An 18,625-nucleotide genomic window follows, 5' to 3' on the forward strand; every position below is an offset into this window, starting at 1 on the left:
TAAGATGGATACTGGTGATGGGATGTGAACGTCTATGGATCTTTCTCTGGCTTTTTCTCACCCCCCCCCCTCCCCCCCCCCCCCCTCTCCTGAGCTCCCGTGTTTGCTCCCCTTTTGCAGGTTTCCGGTCGAGGTGGCCTCTTTGCTCAGTAATTCAGTCAGGAGGCTAAGGGAAGGGAATTACATCCATGCTGCCTGACCACTTTGAGCTCTCAGCCCCCTTCTACCCTGCTTGCTCACTGGCAGCCGGTTTAAGGCCCACACTGACATTTAAGAGATGGAAACAGGGAGCTGTGAAAGTGTTTGTAGATGTGTATGTGTGAGTGTGTGCACTCGTATGCGAAGACAGCTATAAAAAATTGACACACTGATATACCGTGATGACACAGCCTGGTTTATTATGCTTGAAATAGATTGAACCTTTTTTTTTTTAAATATATGAACTCAACTCAACTGATGCTACTCTTCTTAAAACTGTAAATGCCTCTTTTTTTTTGGTACTTTCATCCTGTTGTGTAGGTGATTAAAGCTTCAAAAATCATAAAAGTGGTGTTCATTTGTGAAGATTATCTGGCTGAACAAAACGTGTAAGTACATAAGCCTGTGTTTGCCACAGAGTTTATTTTCTGCAATAATCCAAAATCCAAAGGAAAATCCCAGCAAGGGAACCAGTGCGAAGCTAACTTCTCGGGTTGGCCTAAAAAAAAAAAAAACACGTCATCCCTGCAGCACTCTACACACAGCTTTAGTATAGGGTCTCAGAAAGGTAGCCACTTCAAGGCCTAATATGACTCATTAACATAAGCAGTGAGTTGGAAAATCTTTAGTCACTTTTGTAAAAACGTTGAAGTAGTGACAGAATGGAGTTCAAGTGTGCTTAACCTTCATTTGAGGGAAATAAATGCATATGTAGCAAACTTCACATAAGTGAGTTTGTTTCTATGAGTGATACTTAGAGACCACATTAACAAGCTGTTACTTTTAGTCACTCTTACACTTAACGCCTCATGTAGCTGTCACTCCATATCTCAAGGCCGGTCCATACCTGTAGCAGTCAAAGTCACAACGTCTGTCTATAAACCTGTCTCACTCATTAGTATGTTTACTTATGTCTTTGCATTTCTGTGCGCATTCAATTTCGCCTTTTTTGACTTGATTTTCTTGGCTGTCAATCTACCTGTCTGAACCCATTTCTCTACCCACCTGTCTATGTGACATTCTGCGTTAGTCTGTCACTTCACTGTACCTCTTTGTCTCTCTGCGTATCTCTGGCCTGTCTGTCTTATAGTCCAACATGTCTGTGTGTCTCTCAGCGGGATCCCAGACTGTCAATGCAGCCAGTAATGAGGCGTATGCTTCAGTCAGCATGTGAGGAGTTAATAAGGAAGCAGCAGAGGCCATCACACATCAACAGGCATGAGCGTGTGTGTGTGTGTGTGTGTGTGTGTGTTTGGGGAGAGTGTGAAGGCTAGGAAGCCTCCCTGGCACACTTATGGATGTCTGTTGACCAACGGGGGTATTGATTTAGAGGGGAAGGCAGAAAGAAATGAATTCTGATCCACAGAGGGACTCCACAGTGCATGTCGGGAGCGTGGACATTTTTTTGTGTTTGTGCGTGTGTGTGTGTGCGTGCGTGCAACAGTGTGTGTGCGTGTGTGTGCGTGTGTGTGTGTGTGTGTGTGTGTGTGTGTGTGTGTGCATGCATGTGAGGATGTTTGTTCCCTTTGTCTGAGCGTCTCTGCCAGTGTACATGATGTACATACAAATGAAGGGTTTGGTTACACCCCGCTGCTCTAAGGGCTGTTGCTTTTGCATAAGCGTAAGCGTGTGTGTTTTTGCCTGGATGAATGAAAGAGAGACAGATAGGGAGGAGGGGCATTGATAACTAGGCTCAGGTGGTGAGGGACACTTCATCTAATCCCAAACTGGTTGTGTATTTGTATAATGTATGCACATGTGTGTGTGCATGTGTGTGTGTGTGTGTGTGTGTGTGTGTGTGTGTGTGAGCAAGAATGCATGCATGCATATATGCACATCTGTGCTATGCAGGTTCATATCTTACCCCTCAACCGGACTTCAGTCGTGATACGTTAATGAGAGTCCGCAAGTACTACTGAGGCTGAAGGACCTCCTCAGACCGTATAATACAGCCTATATGATTTAATCCAATTTGATTCCATAAGTAATATATATATATATATATAGAGAGAGACAGGGGCTATGGACAAACACGCTCCTGCAGTGGAGTGAAAATTATTAGATTTGCCTATGAAGAAACTCTGCGGGGTGAGAAGGAGAAAGAAAGCAGTGACTGATCTCCGGTGGTGTGTGTAAGAGTGTCTGGGTGTTTTTGTTTGGCAGAAGAAGGAAAAAAAAAATCAACATAATGAGCCCAAACTGCCTTTGTGTCTCACTCTCTTCGTCGTCTCTCTTCTCCCTCCACCCTCTGTCTCTTTCTCCCTCTCATCCCATGACTCTCAGACAGCTGCTTCTGTGCAGCCAAATTAACCGCTCCCCACTTGCTTTTGGGAAGTGTGAAATAAATAAGCGTTTTGCCTCTGAGACACACAGTGTTTGTTTGGCTTTTTTTTTTTTTTTTTCCGTTCCACATGTGAACTTTAAACAGCCCTGGATGCTGCCTTCATTCAGAGTGTAGGTAACGATATTTGTCCACCACAAATCTGTTGTGTAGTTTTCTCCATCCAAAATCCCTCGCACAGCCCCATCCGTCACTCCGAGGCCCTATCTATTACTGCCATGTGATCCTTCTGGCTCCAAATATCCGATTTACAAGTTGGCAAGAAGGGTAATATTTCAACGGGCTGTCGGCAGACGCACTGTTTAAATCACTGGCCTTATCTAGCCTGTGCTCTTTCTAATATTTTTCCTCATATATTGCATTAGAGATATGTTATCCATCCTTGCACATTCATCTTCTTCCTTTAGCTGAATGTGTGTCTGAATATGTACAAGCAGACATAGATTAATGTTTGCCTGTGAGTGTGAGTACAGCTTTGCCCAGAGTGGCGGCAAGGATTTTCTGTAATATGTGTCATGTACAGTCCCTCTTTACCAAATCATTTACTTCTTACCGAAAACACAGCCATATAATGTCTGCAATGTACAAATTGTGATGTAAAACATCAACAAAAAAAGAGTCAACAGAGGAACTTGTGCACACACATCAGGAAATGATGATTTAGATTTCCATGCGTATGAAGATCATTCTTCTGCCCAGCAAGATTGAAACACAAGATACCAGACATCAAATAACACATTCAAATATGCAGTAACTAACACACACACACACACACACACACACACACACACACACACACACACACACACACACACACACACACACACACACACACACACACACACACGCACTGTACAATACTACATCCATCACTGGGGCTCAGGCTGACAGCTTTGTCAAAGTGAGCCGCAGGGGAGAGGAGAATGGTATTGTGGGATTGAGTCCTCCCATCGGACGTTGCGCTGACATGAGAGAAGAAAGGGGAAGAACAGAAATGAAAGGGGGGGAAGAAGTGGTGAAAATCAGGGAATGTGTTGCACAAACCCCAGCAAACAGAGAGAAGAGAGAGAGAGAGAGAGAGAGAGAGAGAGAGAGAGAGAGAGAGAGAGAGAGAGAGGGAGAGAAGAAGACGAAGAGGTTGAGCTGCCATGTGTAGCCTATCAAAACCAGCAGCTCTCCTGCTGTAGCCTGTTTGCTAAGACTGGCCTTGTGAAGTACAGACAAAGAGCATATCGCAGGCCTGGCAGCATGACTGCATCACACAACAAAACACACAAACATACAGGCAGAAAAGACCTCCTGAAGGTCTGCCAAACCGCAGCAAATGAACCAAGGCCCAGGTTACGACACACACACACACACACACACGGCAACAAATGTACTCGGGGACAAATGCACGTAAGATGTACGTGTGTGCACATACACAAACACTCATTCAGCCGTTTAGAAGGCAGCTGGTGGTGAAGTGAAGTGAGCTGTCAGCCCCTCTCAAACAGGAAAGATCAGTCTACAGAGTCAGCCCGAGACCTCATACATAAACACCTTTACCACAGTGCCGAGGACCGAGCCTGCTGCTTTCAGCTGCTGTGTGGGCTCAGCTTCAAAAACTACTACGCCGCACTTCACTCGGTGATTGCAGCCCCATCTCAGCGCTAAGGAGGAAGGCGACCGACAGAAGCTAAAAGAGACAGCGAAAGCAGGAGTGACAGAGGCAGGGAGTCTTGAAGACATGGCCTCCCCCAATTATAGACCAAACATTGCCACTCCATTCACTTCGCACCGTTCTCCCGGCTCCTGACAAACCCATCGTGATTCCTTCAACCAGCACTCGTGTTTCTCCCTGACACTCTCTAGGCTCTAATTAGGCTTGTAAATAATTATTGCAATTAAAGCCTACAATTAGGAGGACTGAAGCACCGCCATTAGTTTCACAATAAATGTCATGAGCATTCTGCATAGGCGCAGGGAGGAAAGAGACAAATGCAGTGCCATTATAGAGGGAGACAGACAGTGAGAGTGAAAGAGACAGAAAGAGAGAAGGGGGTCTATGACAGCAGTTGACATACTCGCAGCTCTTAATTACAGAGCTGATTATTCTGGCAGGATGGCTCCTGGACGGCTACTTTGGCTCACATTCACAAAGTGACAAAGTGTGCATGCAAACACATGTACGACACACAAATGTGAACTAGGGCTGCAGCTATCGATTATTTTAGTCAGCAAGTGTTTTACTTGATTAACCTTTGATTAACGGGATTAAAAAAAAAAACACTTTTGCTTTATTTAGGAGCAATAGAAGTGAAGACGGAACAACTAATCAATCATCATCACTAATCCTTCTCAATGTTGATTTTATGAACACATGATATGAAGCAAGGAAAGAAAAGCAATAGGGAAGTTGCTTTGAATTCAGTTTCTAAACACAGCAACGCAATATGAAGTGGATACATTTGCGGACAGGTTTGCTTCTCAAGGTGCTTAGAGGGATGATTGTCTGCCTAACAGTGACCACGTCTGTCTGTCTGTCTGTCTGTCTGTCTGTCTGTCTGTCTGTCTGTCTGTCTGTCTATCTATCTATCTATCTATCTATCTATCTATCTATCTATCTATGCTCATTTCTAAAAATGTGCAATAATTGCATGTATTCTGCAGAATCTCCCATGAATTCTGCATGGTTCAACCATGTAGCAAAAGTGCAGACTGCATGTAAAAATGAGATTTTTTTTTTTTTTTCCAGGGGCTACGTTTGTGGGTCAGCTGGATAATGGCAAACTCTGGGAGACTGCAGACATACAGAGACGGAGGTGTCAGAGAGTCTAAGGATCATGTATCCTTTTCCTCATTATCTCATATTATGTCAGGGGGCCAGTGAGAGACTCCTGTGGGAGAGATGGAGGGGAGGGTTGGGGTGGGAGGAGACAGCCGTGAGTTTTTAGCTGGTATTGAGGGGTTTGCAGACAAACACACACACACACACACACACACACACACACACACACACACACAGGAAGGCAAATCCAGACACAAACAAACCCTCATGTGGGTCTTGAAATCCATTCATACTCGATTTGACACTATGGACTCTATTTGTGGATGTCGAGCTCCACGCGGCTACACAAATTCACAGCTCGTACAGTGCGTTAGCTTGGTGTTGACCTTTGCTGATATAGCAGGGGACTTAGGTGTGAAGGTGGGAGAGGGGGGAGAGGGGGGAGAGGGGGGACGGATGGATGGACGGATAGGGAAATGGGAAGTAAGAGAGCGCTCAGGCTGGAACCTGGGTGCACAGGCTTCTATTAATTAACAGCTTGATGGGGGCTGACAGGACGTGTGTTGCTATCAAATAATGAGGTTAGGATTGGCCAATGGTTCCAGGGTACAAAACCTGATTAACACTAATCCTGGCTTAAGTCAATTAACAATGCCTGCTCAGAGACTCATGCAAATGAGGTGCCTTTGTTAGGTGGGCAAGCACAGAGGAAGAAAACAGGGCTCGACATTCAGACATGTAAAACATTGGCTAGAACATAGCCGAAAGGGGTAAGGATACTCATATCGGTCATCATGAGAAAGAAAAAGCTTCCTAACAGTGGTCCTGCAGGTGGAAGCTATTAAAACATGATTTAATGGAGGGGCTTCTCTATCTGACCTGCTGAGTGACCTTTGAGGTTTAGTGAACAGAGTCAGTGAACCCTTGAACTTCCCATAGCCCCTGACCTCACAATGCTGAGAGACCGCACAGTAACAGATAAAATGTCCAAACAATAAACCAAACGCATGGAGCGTGTATGTCAACATGCATCCACATAAAACCTTCTGACACATCTGATTGAGGCAGGAAATGAGGCACATGCAACATGCACGTAATTTAACTACCATAAAGAGGCCGTATCATTTGAGAAGTGAATCTTTCATTCAACAGCTGCAAAGTCACATGATACAATGACTTCACATGACTGAAAAACAAACCACTTGTAGGCAGACATTGAAATGATTGTAGTGGGGGATGATGGGACTGGACACAGAGTGAGAATACAATCCTTAAATTTCCAAAAATATAGAATGAAATGAGATTTGACGCCCTGGGAGTGAGAGAACAAAACTAACGGCACTAAAAACTAACTTCAAGTAAGCTACCACCAAGTAATAGAGATGTGCGGTCGGACTAGTATATTCACTTCAAACTGGACAAGACGCAAACTCTAACTATAGGAATAGGTGCACACACACATATAAGCTAAAGATAAAGGGAGCTTGACAAGTGGGTCAGCGATGAAAGTGGCTTCTTCAGAATGAAAAGCTAAACGGCATCATCAATAACATTGGATGTGTGTATTGACAGGAGAATTTATCCTAATTTGTCCAAGTGTCAATATCAAGTGAAGCTGTCAGGGAAGCAGCGACGAATCTAAGCCCAAGGTTCCTAGCTGCAGCTTCGATAACCCCCCCCCCCCCCCCCCCCCCTTCCAACTGCTGAACACCTGGGTAAGGAAGCGGCCATGCGATTGATTTGCTGGCCCTCACCCCATACTGTTGCCAAACTGACCCAGCCGTCGCGCTTACATCCCAGATAAAACATGACAGCCAATCTATCAAGGCCAGTGTCTGCTGTCTGACTGATAGCGGGCTGTCCCGGCGATGTTTGTCTGTTGTTGAGGTCTATCGAATAACAGATGCTAGTAAGCTGTGGCCACGGTTCCTCTCTCTTGATCAGAGAGGGAGGGATGGGATGCAGATGTGTGGCCCATATGTCGACACATGGCATCACAGTTTCCTCATGCATGAACCTTTGTTCAAGTCACTCCTCTCATATAAACACCGGTGTAGACTTTATGGTTACCTGGCATATATGGCAGTGTCATATATGCCAGGTAACCATGTATGTCAGTTGTACCATATAACACCTCATTTGACCTCAATGGAAGGCCTGAATAAAGGCTTGTTTAGGGTACAATATATCTTTCTTAGCTCCAATACATGTGGTTTAAAACCCAACCACCGATTCAACGGGGGATTTGGGAAAATTCAGGGAACTTACAAGATTAAAGATATCTCTTAAACCCTGTGGAATGCAGAAAAGCATTTCACATTCAGGGGTAAGATTGTGGGAAGGATTGAGAAGGGAGTGCAAACGGAATTCTGCACAATGCTCTTCCATCCTGAAAGCTGCCTCTTGATTGTCTTCGGCCCTGTAATGGTGGGTAGTCGAGTTATTGGGACTCTTTGTCCGAGTGTCACTGAAGGACAGATTGGTAAGAAACACAGAGGTAAAGGTCAAAGGTCAAACCCCTCGTCTTCTTCACTCTCTGGCAGCTGCAAGCTAAACAGCCTGCCCCGAGGCCCGACACAGGGTCAAGGGACAGCAAGGCAACACTTGTTGAGGTTGTGGTAGTCGCCGGAAACCCCATCGCTACTCAGCCCTGACTGCAAACTAACTGAACAGTGCAAAGGAAGGAGGGGCTCAGAAAAAGTAGACACAAAGCACTAATCTTTTGTCCCTGTGCCACTTTGACTTTGTTTGCCCTACTGTTGTGTCCATTATTTCGACCTGAATCTTTGCCAGGATGCTTCCCTCCCCAACATTGTATTGTTCCTCTTCTTTGAGATAGGAAAGTAAGCGTCTTCTACTAAGCTCTGGTTAAAATAAGAATTGGGCTTTTAGGAAAAAAAAACATCAGGAAAAATACACAACATGCACACATTCTTAGGTCTCTGAATGAGTGGTCTGGACATGAGCCAGTCCAATCTGCTTGTTGCGGACAGTGTAAACAGTAAACCCGGGAAAACAAAAAGGCTCTACACCAACACTGCTGCTAGTCGCTTTTTTTGAAAGTCTGCACAAGCTGCGGCACCTACAGTGCACAGCAGAAGGCCTGGCGACAAGCCATCATGCGTTCCATGGCCATTAACACATAAAATCAGCGTGTCATACACACCAAAGTCCTGCATAATGATGAGCCAGTAGAATGTCAGCTAATCTAAGCCTGGATGAGGTGTGAATGAATCCCATTTCCTCCCGTCTTGATAACCACTGAACCCATTTCCTCCTAATCTAACCACAGCATCCAAACAAAGGTTCTGGGGGATAAGGAGGGAGTGGAACTACGAAACTCTAAGGGAAAGGAGGTAGGGGGTTCTTGAAGGGAGAACAGGTTGAGGAAAGGCCTCATACAAAAAAATGGTTAAAAAAAAAAAGAAGAAGAAGAAAGAATCCATGCATGGATTTCAAATTTCACAGCTGAGCACCTGGAAGAAATTGCCAGGCTTGAAAAAAAAAAGGAGACTTCTTTTCTTTTCTGATAATCTGTGAGCTGTAATGTTGCCGTTCCATACATGGAGCTGGGTAAGGGAGGAAGGATGGCGTACGAGGATTGGAAGCTGAGGGGGTTTAATGTTTGCTAAAGAGCCAAGGGTGTATTGGAGAGTGACAGCAGCACATGGCTGAACGCCTCTATAGGGGGAGGACTGTGTGTCTGTCCATGAAAGACGAGTCTGTTTTACAAGCCAGCTCAGTATCCCTCAGTTGGTCATGCTAGCAAGAATTTCACACTTATCCTTATAAAGAGCTGGCAATTAGACGGCCACTATTTCACAGGGAACACTATCCAGTGTGTTAAGGTCTATTATCTACTCTTGTGTGCCACAGCCATAAAACATTACGAAAACCATTCAGCTCAATTACAAAGTCAACACCTGCCTCTTTTCTTTAGATTTAATTAAGACATGATGAGAAACGTAACCATCACATTTTGTTGTGTGTGCCTTTTCTGTGTGTGTTTTTTTTTTTTTTCTCCTTTTCTTTATTTAAGGTGTTTTCAAAAACCCTTTCAGGCAGCGCTAAGGCCACGCCACAGGTATCACTTCAAAACCCTTTCAGATGTTAAATCTTGATTGTTTCCCATGAATAATACATTATAGCCTGGGCTCTGCGTACTGGCTGCTGACCAAAGCAACCGACATAATGCAGTCACTGATTCTCAACCGTGTGTGATGAGTGCTCTCCCTACTGCTGGGTGCCAGCGGCCAAAACAGCACAATACACCACAAAGGGAATGAAAAAAAGCCTCATAAAAAAAATGTTGATAATCCAGGCTCCAAAAGACCCCCTTCAGAACCGGGGTAGTTGTCGCCATTTATCCCAGTGCACTGCATTGTGTCGATAAACCGACAACAAAGAGAGTAAATGCTGCTAAAGGCCTCATGCGGGCCACAGCGTCCGGCATGTTTGTACTGTATGTATCCGTACAATGGCTCCCAAAATGCAGTGCAGCACACACAGACGCACACAGACACGGGACTGATCACAGAGGTGAAAGAAACAGGTGAGGCCCTTGCATTCTCAGGCATACAAATGTTAAAATAAACATGAGAAAGAGAGAAAAAAAAAAAAAAAGGAGTGGTGGGTAATGAATGAGAGACAAAGAGAAAGACACAGGCTCCAGTTGGTGGGGACGAAGCCAGGCCAAACACTCACTGAATTTGCATGAGCTGGCAAAAGCACCAGTGGTTTAGCTCTGCTCCAGCTGCCATTCACACATGGATACTCTTTCTACCTGTTTGATTAGATCCTCCACTGGAATTGCTATGGCTTTGGAGTAGTGCTGTAGGCACGGCGTCTCTGGTTGTATGTAAAGTAGGGCTTACAGATAAAGGTTAAAGCCCCCTTGTGCTTTACCACGTAAAAAACATATGTAGAACGTAGCCATGCATGCTTTGTTACAGCAGCGGAAGATGTGGCGTTCATTTTGAAATCCACAGCTTTTGATGCAATATTAACTGCAGTGAGGTGTTTCAAGAATGTAAGACATTTCAGAGGGCATTTCATATGACGCAGACAAAGAGGAAAAGACAAGTCGAGGAGGCAGCGCAGCTGAATCTCCCAAAACAGCTACGACCTTTTTCCTCTCCATCACTGCGTTCGCCGCCGGCGTCGCTTGCCAGCAAAAGCACCAAAATCGCTGGGTTATTGGTCTAAATATAGAAGCAGTCGCACACAGACACAGGCAACATGACTCAAACATATGATACGAGCATGTTTTTGAGGCACTGTAGTGGATACACACAGATGTCTGAAGATCGTGGGATGAAAACCTGCTGTTACTCATCTCAGGACTGTCAGTAATAATACAGCGACCTACAGGAAGGCAATCGCGCACACACACACACACACACACACACACACACACACACACACACACACACACACACACACAATCATACTGCTCCTGTAGAAGAGAAAGTCAGTGAGCCAGGTCTTTTCATCAGTTCCACTGCGCTGCCTCGCATTGGGTCAATCTCACCACATCATTAATATGGTTGATGCTATTGTCATTATATCTACAAAACAAAAGCACAATGTAACATGGCAGCACCATGGATCGAATGTGAAACAGGGCGCTATTAAATATGTTAGGGGGGAGTGAGTGATCGGTGTCTGGTGTGGGCGTGTGAGAAAGAAACAAATGAGAATGAGAGAGAGAGAGAGAGAGAGAGAGAGAGAGAGAGAGAGAGCACTGAAAGAGTTAGCAGTGAATGTGTCAGAGCGTGAAAGAATATCTATACATATGCAGTAGGTGTAACCTATATATATATATATATATATATATATATATATATATATATACATTGCGGGTGAGAGAATAAGGCTAGATGAAAAGCCTCCGAAAGCCTCATGGAGATTCCATTTGAATACTGAATGGGAGAATGGTGCTCGCATGTGTCTGTGTAATTATAGTTTTCTTTTTTGTGCGAGTGTACATGTGATTGCAAGAGCCGGTGCATTGTGTCGGGCCCTATGCAAATGAAATCAGAGGGAGCATGTGCTTTGAGCGTGTCCCTGTGGGTGCCTGTCTGCATGTTTGTGTTTACAAAAGGCCTCGCACATCCCACGACTCCCAGCTTCGCCACAACACACACACAGACAGGTGTGAGGACTGGAGAGAGCGCGAGCCCAGATTGTGGAGCATGGCCTCGCTGAGCAAATATTACTCTCGCTCTCCCAATTTTTCCCTCTCTCTCTCTCTCTCTCTCTCTCTCTCTCTCTCTCTCTCCCTCACTCTGATTCAATGTCTGTCTCTCTCTCTTGGTCTCTCTGTATCCTCTCTTTCCCACTGTGCCAAACACAGAGGGCCTCTTTGTTATTCAGAGTCGGAAATGCAACCGGAGCCAAATCTGCCCTGCTTTCTGTTTGATATCATCCATCCCTTTGTTCTTACCGTCTCCCACCACCATGCGCTCGGCCTCAGACGGCATCAACCAGGCACATGGGAACAAGCGGAGCTCAGACGAGACGGATCTCGTGATGTCATGTGTGTCTGACTCCAAGTGTAGCTCGAGGTGCCATTTAGGCTAACCATGAGATAAAGGTCACTGACAGCTAGTGCAAAGGGGGTTGGTTTGAGGGTGGCTACTGTGTGTGTGTGTGTGTGTGTTTTAAAGTAGATTGTGCAATCTGGTTCCCAATACTATATATTCTTAATTCACCCCCGAGTAGAAAGAGGTTATGTCACACTGAATATTATGCATTATGTGTGGTTCCATCTAGACAAATATATATATATATATATATATACAAATATATAGTTCTGTTGAAATTGCCCAATTTCTGAAAGAAAGTGTGGCCACACAAAATCCCAATCCGCGTGACTATCGAGTTGTATCCTTGAACATGCAAGGCAACATCCCCAAAGTAGTTGAGAGCATTTCAGTACGTGTGTGTGTGTGTGTGTGTGTGTCTGTCCTCTTCGATCCTCCCCAACCCCTCGAGAGCAAGACAGAGGAGTCTACGTGCTGAATACTAATAATATTTGCCAACATCACTTCTCATTCAGATGACTAGCAGTTATGAGCTCAACATCAAAAGCTTGTTTCATCTGCGGAATAAGTGGGAATAAAGGATTTAGTAAATATGAGAAACCGACTTTAGGCTGGATACAAACTCGTCTTTATTTGTGGAATCTGTCACGCATTGCTGCAGAGTCATCCTCTCACTGTAAGATACTTGTGCATGTATTGTGTTTGTGCGTGGATGTAGCGGATTTGACTGCTGTGTAAATGTTAAGAAACAAGAGATTTCATATTTTTTATAATTTGGCCCACCACTTGTTCAGATATCTGTCCTACTACAAATCTCAGCCGGAGTCTAATAACGGCTGAAGTATGGAGCTATTACTGGTGATGTGATTGCATTTGACATTGTTATATTTTTATTCTCACAGCAGGAATGTTTCTGACTAAATCTTGCAGATTGTTTGAAAAAAAACAACAACCCCTGAAACAAATCACACACAGCACAGCTATGTGTTAGACACAGATATTAAAGGGGGGGGGGGGGGAGGACGACACAGTAGATTATCATAAACCTGTTTGCTCCTCTCTTAGCAATGGACACCATCGCCTAAATAACTCCTTCACACCACATCTGACCACCCTAACCTGTAAGCTCTAGCCAGCTAGTTGTTGAGTGTGTTAAAAGCAGCGATAAGGAGAGAGGACTGCAATCTATCACCTCACACTGACAGCCTCGCACGTCGTCTGTCTCTTGGGCTGCTGCGCTGCCACGCTCCCCTGCAGCTGCTCCTCCTCTCCTCTCCTCCAGTCACTTCTCCTCCTCTGTTCACCTTTTTTTTTTTTTGTATCTTCCTCTCCTCACCCCCTACTCCGTCCTCGTGTCCCCTTCCAATTCTCGCCTGCCCTCGCCTTTTGCCTACTTAGTATGTCAGCTGCATTGACGGCTATCGGCTGCTTCCCACCCGCCCCGCAATGCTGTGTCACTTCATTAGAAGTGTGATAGGATGACCTTGCACTCTGTCTCTTTTTTTTTTTTTTTGCTTAGTGTCTCTCTTTACTCTAAGTCATACACTACTCCAGCTGTCCTGCTTTCCCCCATCACTCTTCCTTTCACACTCTGCCTCAGCGAGCCAGCCGGCAAGTGCCCTTCATCTCTCTCTCTCTCTCTCTCTCTCTCTCTCTCTCTCTCTCTCTCTCTCTCTCACTACCTTGTTTCTTTCTTTCTCCCTGCCCTCATTGTTCTCCTTCATTATCAAACGCTGTCATGATGTTCCCCGCTGTGCCACCCAGGTTATTTATAGCTAACAGAGGGTGGTGATGCTCATGATGCTGAGAGGAGGGCCATCTTAGGGCCCAGCTGAAGCACACACACACATTCACACACTTTTCCTGACTTTTAAACATATCTGTATACATACACACACACACACACACACACACACACACACACACACACACACACACACACATAAACCCTCCATTCTCCTGCAAGAGGGCACTTAGTGAAGAAAGGTTTTCCAACACCTACCTGTCTCTCAGACATGACGTAGAGGTAGTTGCGGTCGAGGGAGAAAGCCATGTCTCGCAGGACGGGGCTGCCGTCCTTGATGACCGATATCGTCTCATACTGGACACCACCGTGAGGCGGCCCGTCAACACGAATCTGAGGAACACAGAATGGAAACAGGTCCATGATTGCTATTTATACCAGTATGACAGCAGGAGTGGAAAAAAAACAGACGAAGAATGATTGAAAGGGATGTCAGACGTGGGTCAACTAATATTTGCAAAACAATCTATTATTATCATTCAGCGACTTGGAGATTGGAGTAGGTGGAAATACTCCATGAGGGCTGTTTGGATCGTGAAAGAGTGAATAATTAAAAATGGCAGAGACATAATAACTGACATTCAAATACTTTCTTTTTTAACTTTGTATATCATGGTATGAGGTAAATGTCAGCCCCTTGAGATTCCATATAGGATGGGGTTACAACAACTGTTAGGAATTATGAGCTAATATTGTTAGACCTTTGTGAAACCTGAGCTCTGTTTTCCTTTGCGCTTTCTCCCGATGACTGATGTATTCCCTCAGTAAAGCCTCGAAGAGGCCAAGACCACCTAACTTCAAAAACAGTGGAAAAGCTTTCTAATAACTTTTTAGAGGTGCATGGTCCTCCTGACCCAAACGGGCCCCGTTTCTTCTCTATTCACTATGGATGCTTGTTGGACAAATATATAACCAGGGCAGTAAATCTTGAGGGGCAGCGTGGGTTTCGCGATGATGAGCGTGAGATATGTCTCTGTGATGTCACATGTCACTAGGCCCTCCTCCACCCAAGAAAGCTGATGGCTTTATCATCTGTCCGTCCCCGCCTGCTGCTCTCCACCCAAACATTCATCTATCTATTCAGACACTGACAGCACCAAATAGCAGCTAGACACTATAAAACATCACAGAGGGGAAAGTCAAGGTTATACGTCTGTCAAAAGAAGATCAACTGGGGGGGGGGCGGGAGGGTATGTGCACGCTCCCACACACGCACCCACACACACACACACACACATACAGGCCTTTGTGTATGTATGTGTGTCAAACTGCTCCATGGTAAAGTAGGAGAAACGTGATGTAAGTTCACAGAAAGCCCCTGGAGCTTTGCCTTCAAAGCTTGAGGGTTAGCTCAGTGCACGACAGCAGGCGGCACATTTGAGGGTTCAGAGCTCAAAAGTGGTTGAGCCTTCCACGGCTGACCTACGTCTGCCCTTGGCAGGCTAAACCAAACATGGAAAAGAAGACATATGGGAAAGCCATATGTAGGAGGAGCAAGGCAGGATGTGGGGGACTTGCCAGTCTTCATCTGGTTACTGACACTGCAGTGTGAAGGGAGACCTCAGCAAATATGCTCATCCATAAAGCATGTCGACGGCGCACGGCCAGACCAGCGCTGCTCTGTTCACTGCCGTTTCTCTGTGTGGGTGTCGTGCATTTGTGTGTGTGTGTGTGTGTGTGTGTGTGCGTGTGTGTGTGTGTGTGTGCGCCCGTAGGAGCAGTCTGTCATTCTATGATATGTGTCCAAGCAGGCCGCCACTAGGGATCACAAGATAACCCGACCTTCCCCCTGCACGCCTGCAGTTCATCTGAATCAGATTGCTATCACAGAGTCTCTCACAACGGTCCAGGGACCTCTAAATTCACAAATGGCCAGAAACACACACTCACTCACACACACACACACACACACACACACACACACACACACACACACACACACACACACAGCTGTTTCTAGAGCGGGGTCGGCAACCTTTTTGATATATGAAGTGCCATTTTAAAATGTTCTTGTTAATCAGCATTAAGATTAACATAATGTTTAATAATGATACCTCATCAAATTGTTGATCTCCAACGGATCTGTAATTTCATTCCATCCCTATAGGCAACGATTTAAAAAAAAAAAAAAATTCTGCCATAATCAGGACATTGTAGTTATATATGAGAGCCGTTTATAAGAAGGCTGCCATCCACAGCTGAGTTGAAATCATTAACCCTACCAACCACCCATCACACACCTTCTTCATTAGCAATAACCTTAAGAAAATCTTGCAAAGAAGGCGATGAGTACGAGCCAATTAGAGGCAGTGTAGGGTGGGTCTTTGTGGAATATCGACTTAGTCCTAGTTACCACTTAACAGCGAATGCATTTTATCAGGATCTTTTTGTTCTTTTCTTTTCTTGAACTGCTTATGGTTCCCATAGAGAAACTCAAGCACTCCAGAAGCACTCTCACTCTCCCATCGTGTGTACACACAAACACACAAACACACATCCAGTTGCTTTTCACGTTAAGAAGCTGTTTTTTTTTTTTTCTATGGGAGCAATACATCTTGCAAACTCTGTTACATTCACACACATATGCAGATACAAACACACACCCACAGCATTGTAAGGAAGTGAAGAAATGTGTGTGTGTGTGTGTGTGGGTTGGATGTGAGGGACCTTGAGGGGAAGGCTCACCTCTGAGTGGGCGAATGAGACAACAACAAAAAAAAGAGAGCGAGAGGAAAATTAAAACCTTGGGCAAGTAAATGGAAAAACCAAAAATAATTCTGTCTCCATCTCTTTACCACGCTCCCTCACTCACTCCCACTCGCCCACAGAATCTACCACCTGAGTGAGCGGCTCTCAGGCCCAACACATCCATTTCCTCAGCATCACTTTACTTCAGTCTTTAGTCCGCTCTCTCAGGTACTTAAACCTGTGCTCTGTCTGTCCCATTTGACCCTGCATTATTTATCAGGCTGGGTGAGAAGGCTGCTAACAGGTTGGATTCATACCCTCAAGCCCTTCTGACAAAATCACTGCGCCTCTATTTTAGGAGAATCCATCCACTGAAAGAAACCCTGGTGCCCCAGAGACCCGTCCTTGGTCCCCCATTTCAACACAACAGCCATTAGCTGGTCTGTCTCTATCACCAGTGTCGGGCAGCGGCAACTGAGCAAAGTGAGGAAGAATGGGGGGGGGGAAGGTGAAGATGGATGAGAGTGTTGAAAAACATTCTACATGTACCCCCAGGGGCACCATGGCCTGTGTAGTTAATATTTGTGAGAAAAAAAATAAAAAAAATGTACCGTCCTGAATGTGAGATATTCACAAGTGGGTTATGATATCTTTTACACAAACAAAACCAGACAGACACGCACAGAGCCATTATGAAAGAGGCCTGGAGAACTGAGGACAGAAATAAATGTCCCCCAAGGCGTCACTGAGTAGGAGGACTTCCTCTAAATCCTGGAGCACACGCAGAGTTGCCATATTTAGTTTCCAAAATCCCAAAACACTTTCACATAACTTTAGACTGCATTTCCTTAACTGTAATACAAACGTAAAGAATAAATCACCATTTTTCAGATTGATACCTGTGACAAAGTGGGTGAGACCACACCATTTGTTCACATTTCTCTTTCTTCTTTTTTTTTTAGCCAAAGTTCCACCTTTATTGTAGTACTGTAGCATTGCAAGCACAAGCTATAACGGGTTTGTTTTTGTGTATAGCACTGGATTTTGTTACAGTTATATAATAACTCAAAACTCAGAGAAGTATTGTTTAAAGGAACAGTGTATAGGATTTGGTGGCATCTAGTAGTGGTTGCAGATTGAAACCAACTGAATACGGAATGTTTTGGTGTTGAAATCTAAATTTCTAAGACCTTTCTGTTATAGTCGTGACGGCAAGTAAATGTTGTATAAAATACCGATATTTTACAACTCAAGACAGCTTTCCAAAGATGCCACATCCTGCAAAACCCCCCCACCAAAAAAAGAAAAAGGTTTGAAAAAGAAACTTTTGTATCGCTATGTACAAACTTAATGTTGCAGCACCTAGTCATGCATTAGCGGGTGGAAGCTTTGGCCAGCAGGGACACCATGGCAGCAGCATCAGAGGCCTCCCCTTGTGGCTACAAGGGCCTGTGCCAGTGGGGTGCTTTTGATCAGACCATGTAAGCACCCTGGAAAAACGTTTGAAGATTGACCAAACTCCAATTCAAATTGCCCTTCTCCCTCTTTCTCTCGCTCTCTCTTTCTCCCTTGGTCTCACTGGTTTTGAACACTGTGCCAGACACAGGATTCCCAACCGTGCGAGTCTGTGTGAAGCAATTTGCTGAGTGAAAAGTGCTGAATAAATCCACGGTAAAGGTGCATCAAATGTGTATTTGCAGTGCATTGTGGATGCTGCTGCTCAGGGACAGAGGGAAAAGGGAAAAGGGAAAAACTCCATATAGACACCGTTACGCTACATATGAAAAAAATGCCAAAATGATCACTTTCCCAGCTGTATAATCCTACTGTATGAGAAGCAACAGAGATATAAAAATGAGTCTTTGAATTCAACTGTAGAAGCAAAACTGTGGGGGGTGATTAACTGATATACTGATTTGGTCTCTGTTTTACAGCTCGTCTCCAAGTGTTTGTTTAGCATTAGCCACTCGATTTTTGAAGAATGTTTCTCCGTTAATGGCCACAGCTGCTAACAATTACCTGAGAGCTGCTTTCTTTTCAGTTTGGGAAAAAAAAAAATAAAATTCTATTTTCTTACCTCAGCCTTGGGGGAGGTTAGCGTTTCTGAAACAGGACACACACACACACACACACACACACACACAATACAGATACATCTGAGGGTGTATATTATTTTACTACCATTTTTTTTAGCTGGCAGAGCAGACTGGAACCCACGCATGGGTACCTTCACCAAGCCACAGTGTGCAGCACACTCCAACACCTTATACCAGGATAGG

At 44.8% G+C, this 18,625-nt stretch overlaps 1 protein-coding gene across 1 annotated transcript in view; it reads right to left on the reverse strand.

Annotated features, from left to right (window-relative positions):
* plxna2 (plexin A2) overlaps positions 1-18,625 on the reverse strand; it is a 179,012-nt gene that overhangs the window by 90,951 nt on the left and 69,436 nt on the right. Inside the window, exon 5 of the mRNA XM_068733107.1 lies at positions 13,857-13,991. Coding sequence (XP_068589208.1) covers positions 13,857-13,991 — 135 coding nt within the window. The remainder of the gene's footprint in view (positions 1-13,856; positions 13,992-18,625) is intronic.

The sequence above is a fragment of the Cebidichthys violaceus genome, unplaced genomic scaffold, assembly GCF_023349555.1.
Source record: "Cebidichthys violaceus isolate CVI_PGR_0920_01 unplaced genomic scaffold, fCebVio1.0.p SCAF_6, whole genome shotgun sequence".
NCBI classification, from domain to species: domain Eukaryota; kingdom Metazoa; phylum Chordata; class Actinopteri; order Perciformes; family Stichaeidae; genus Cebidichthys; species Cebidichthys violaceus.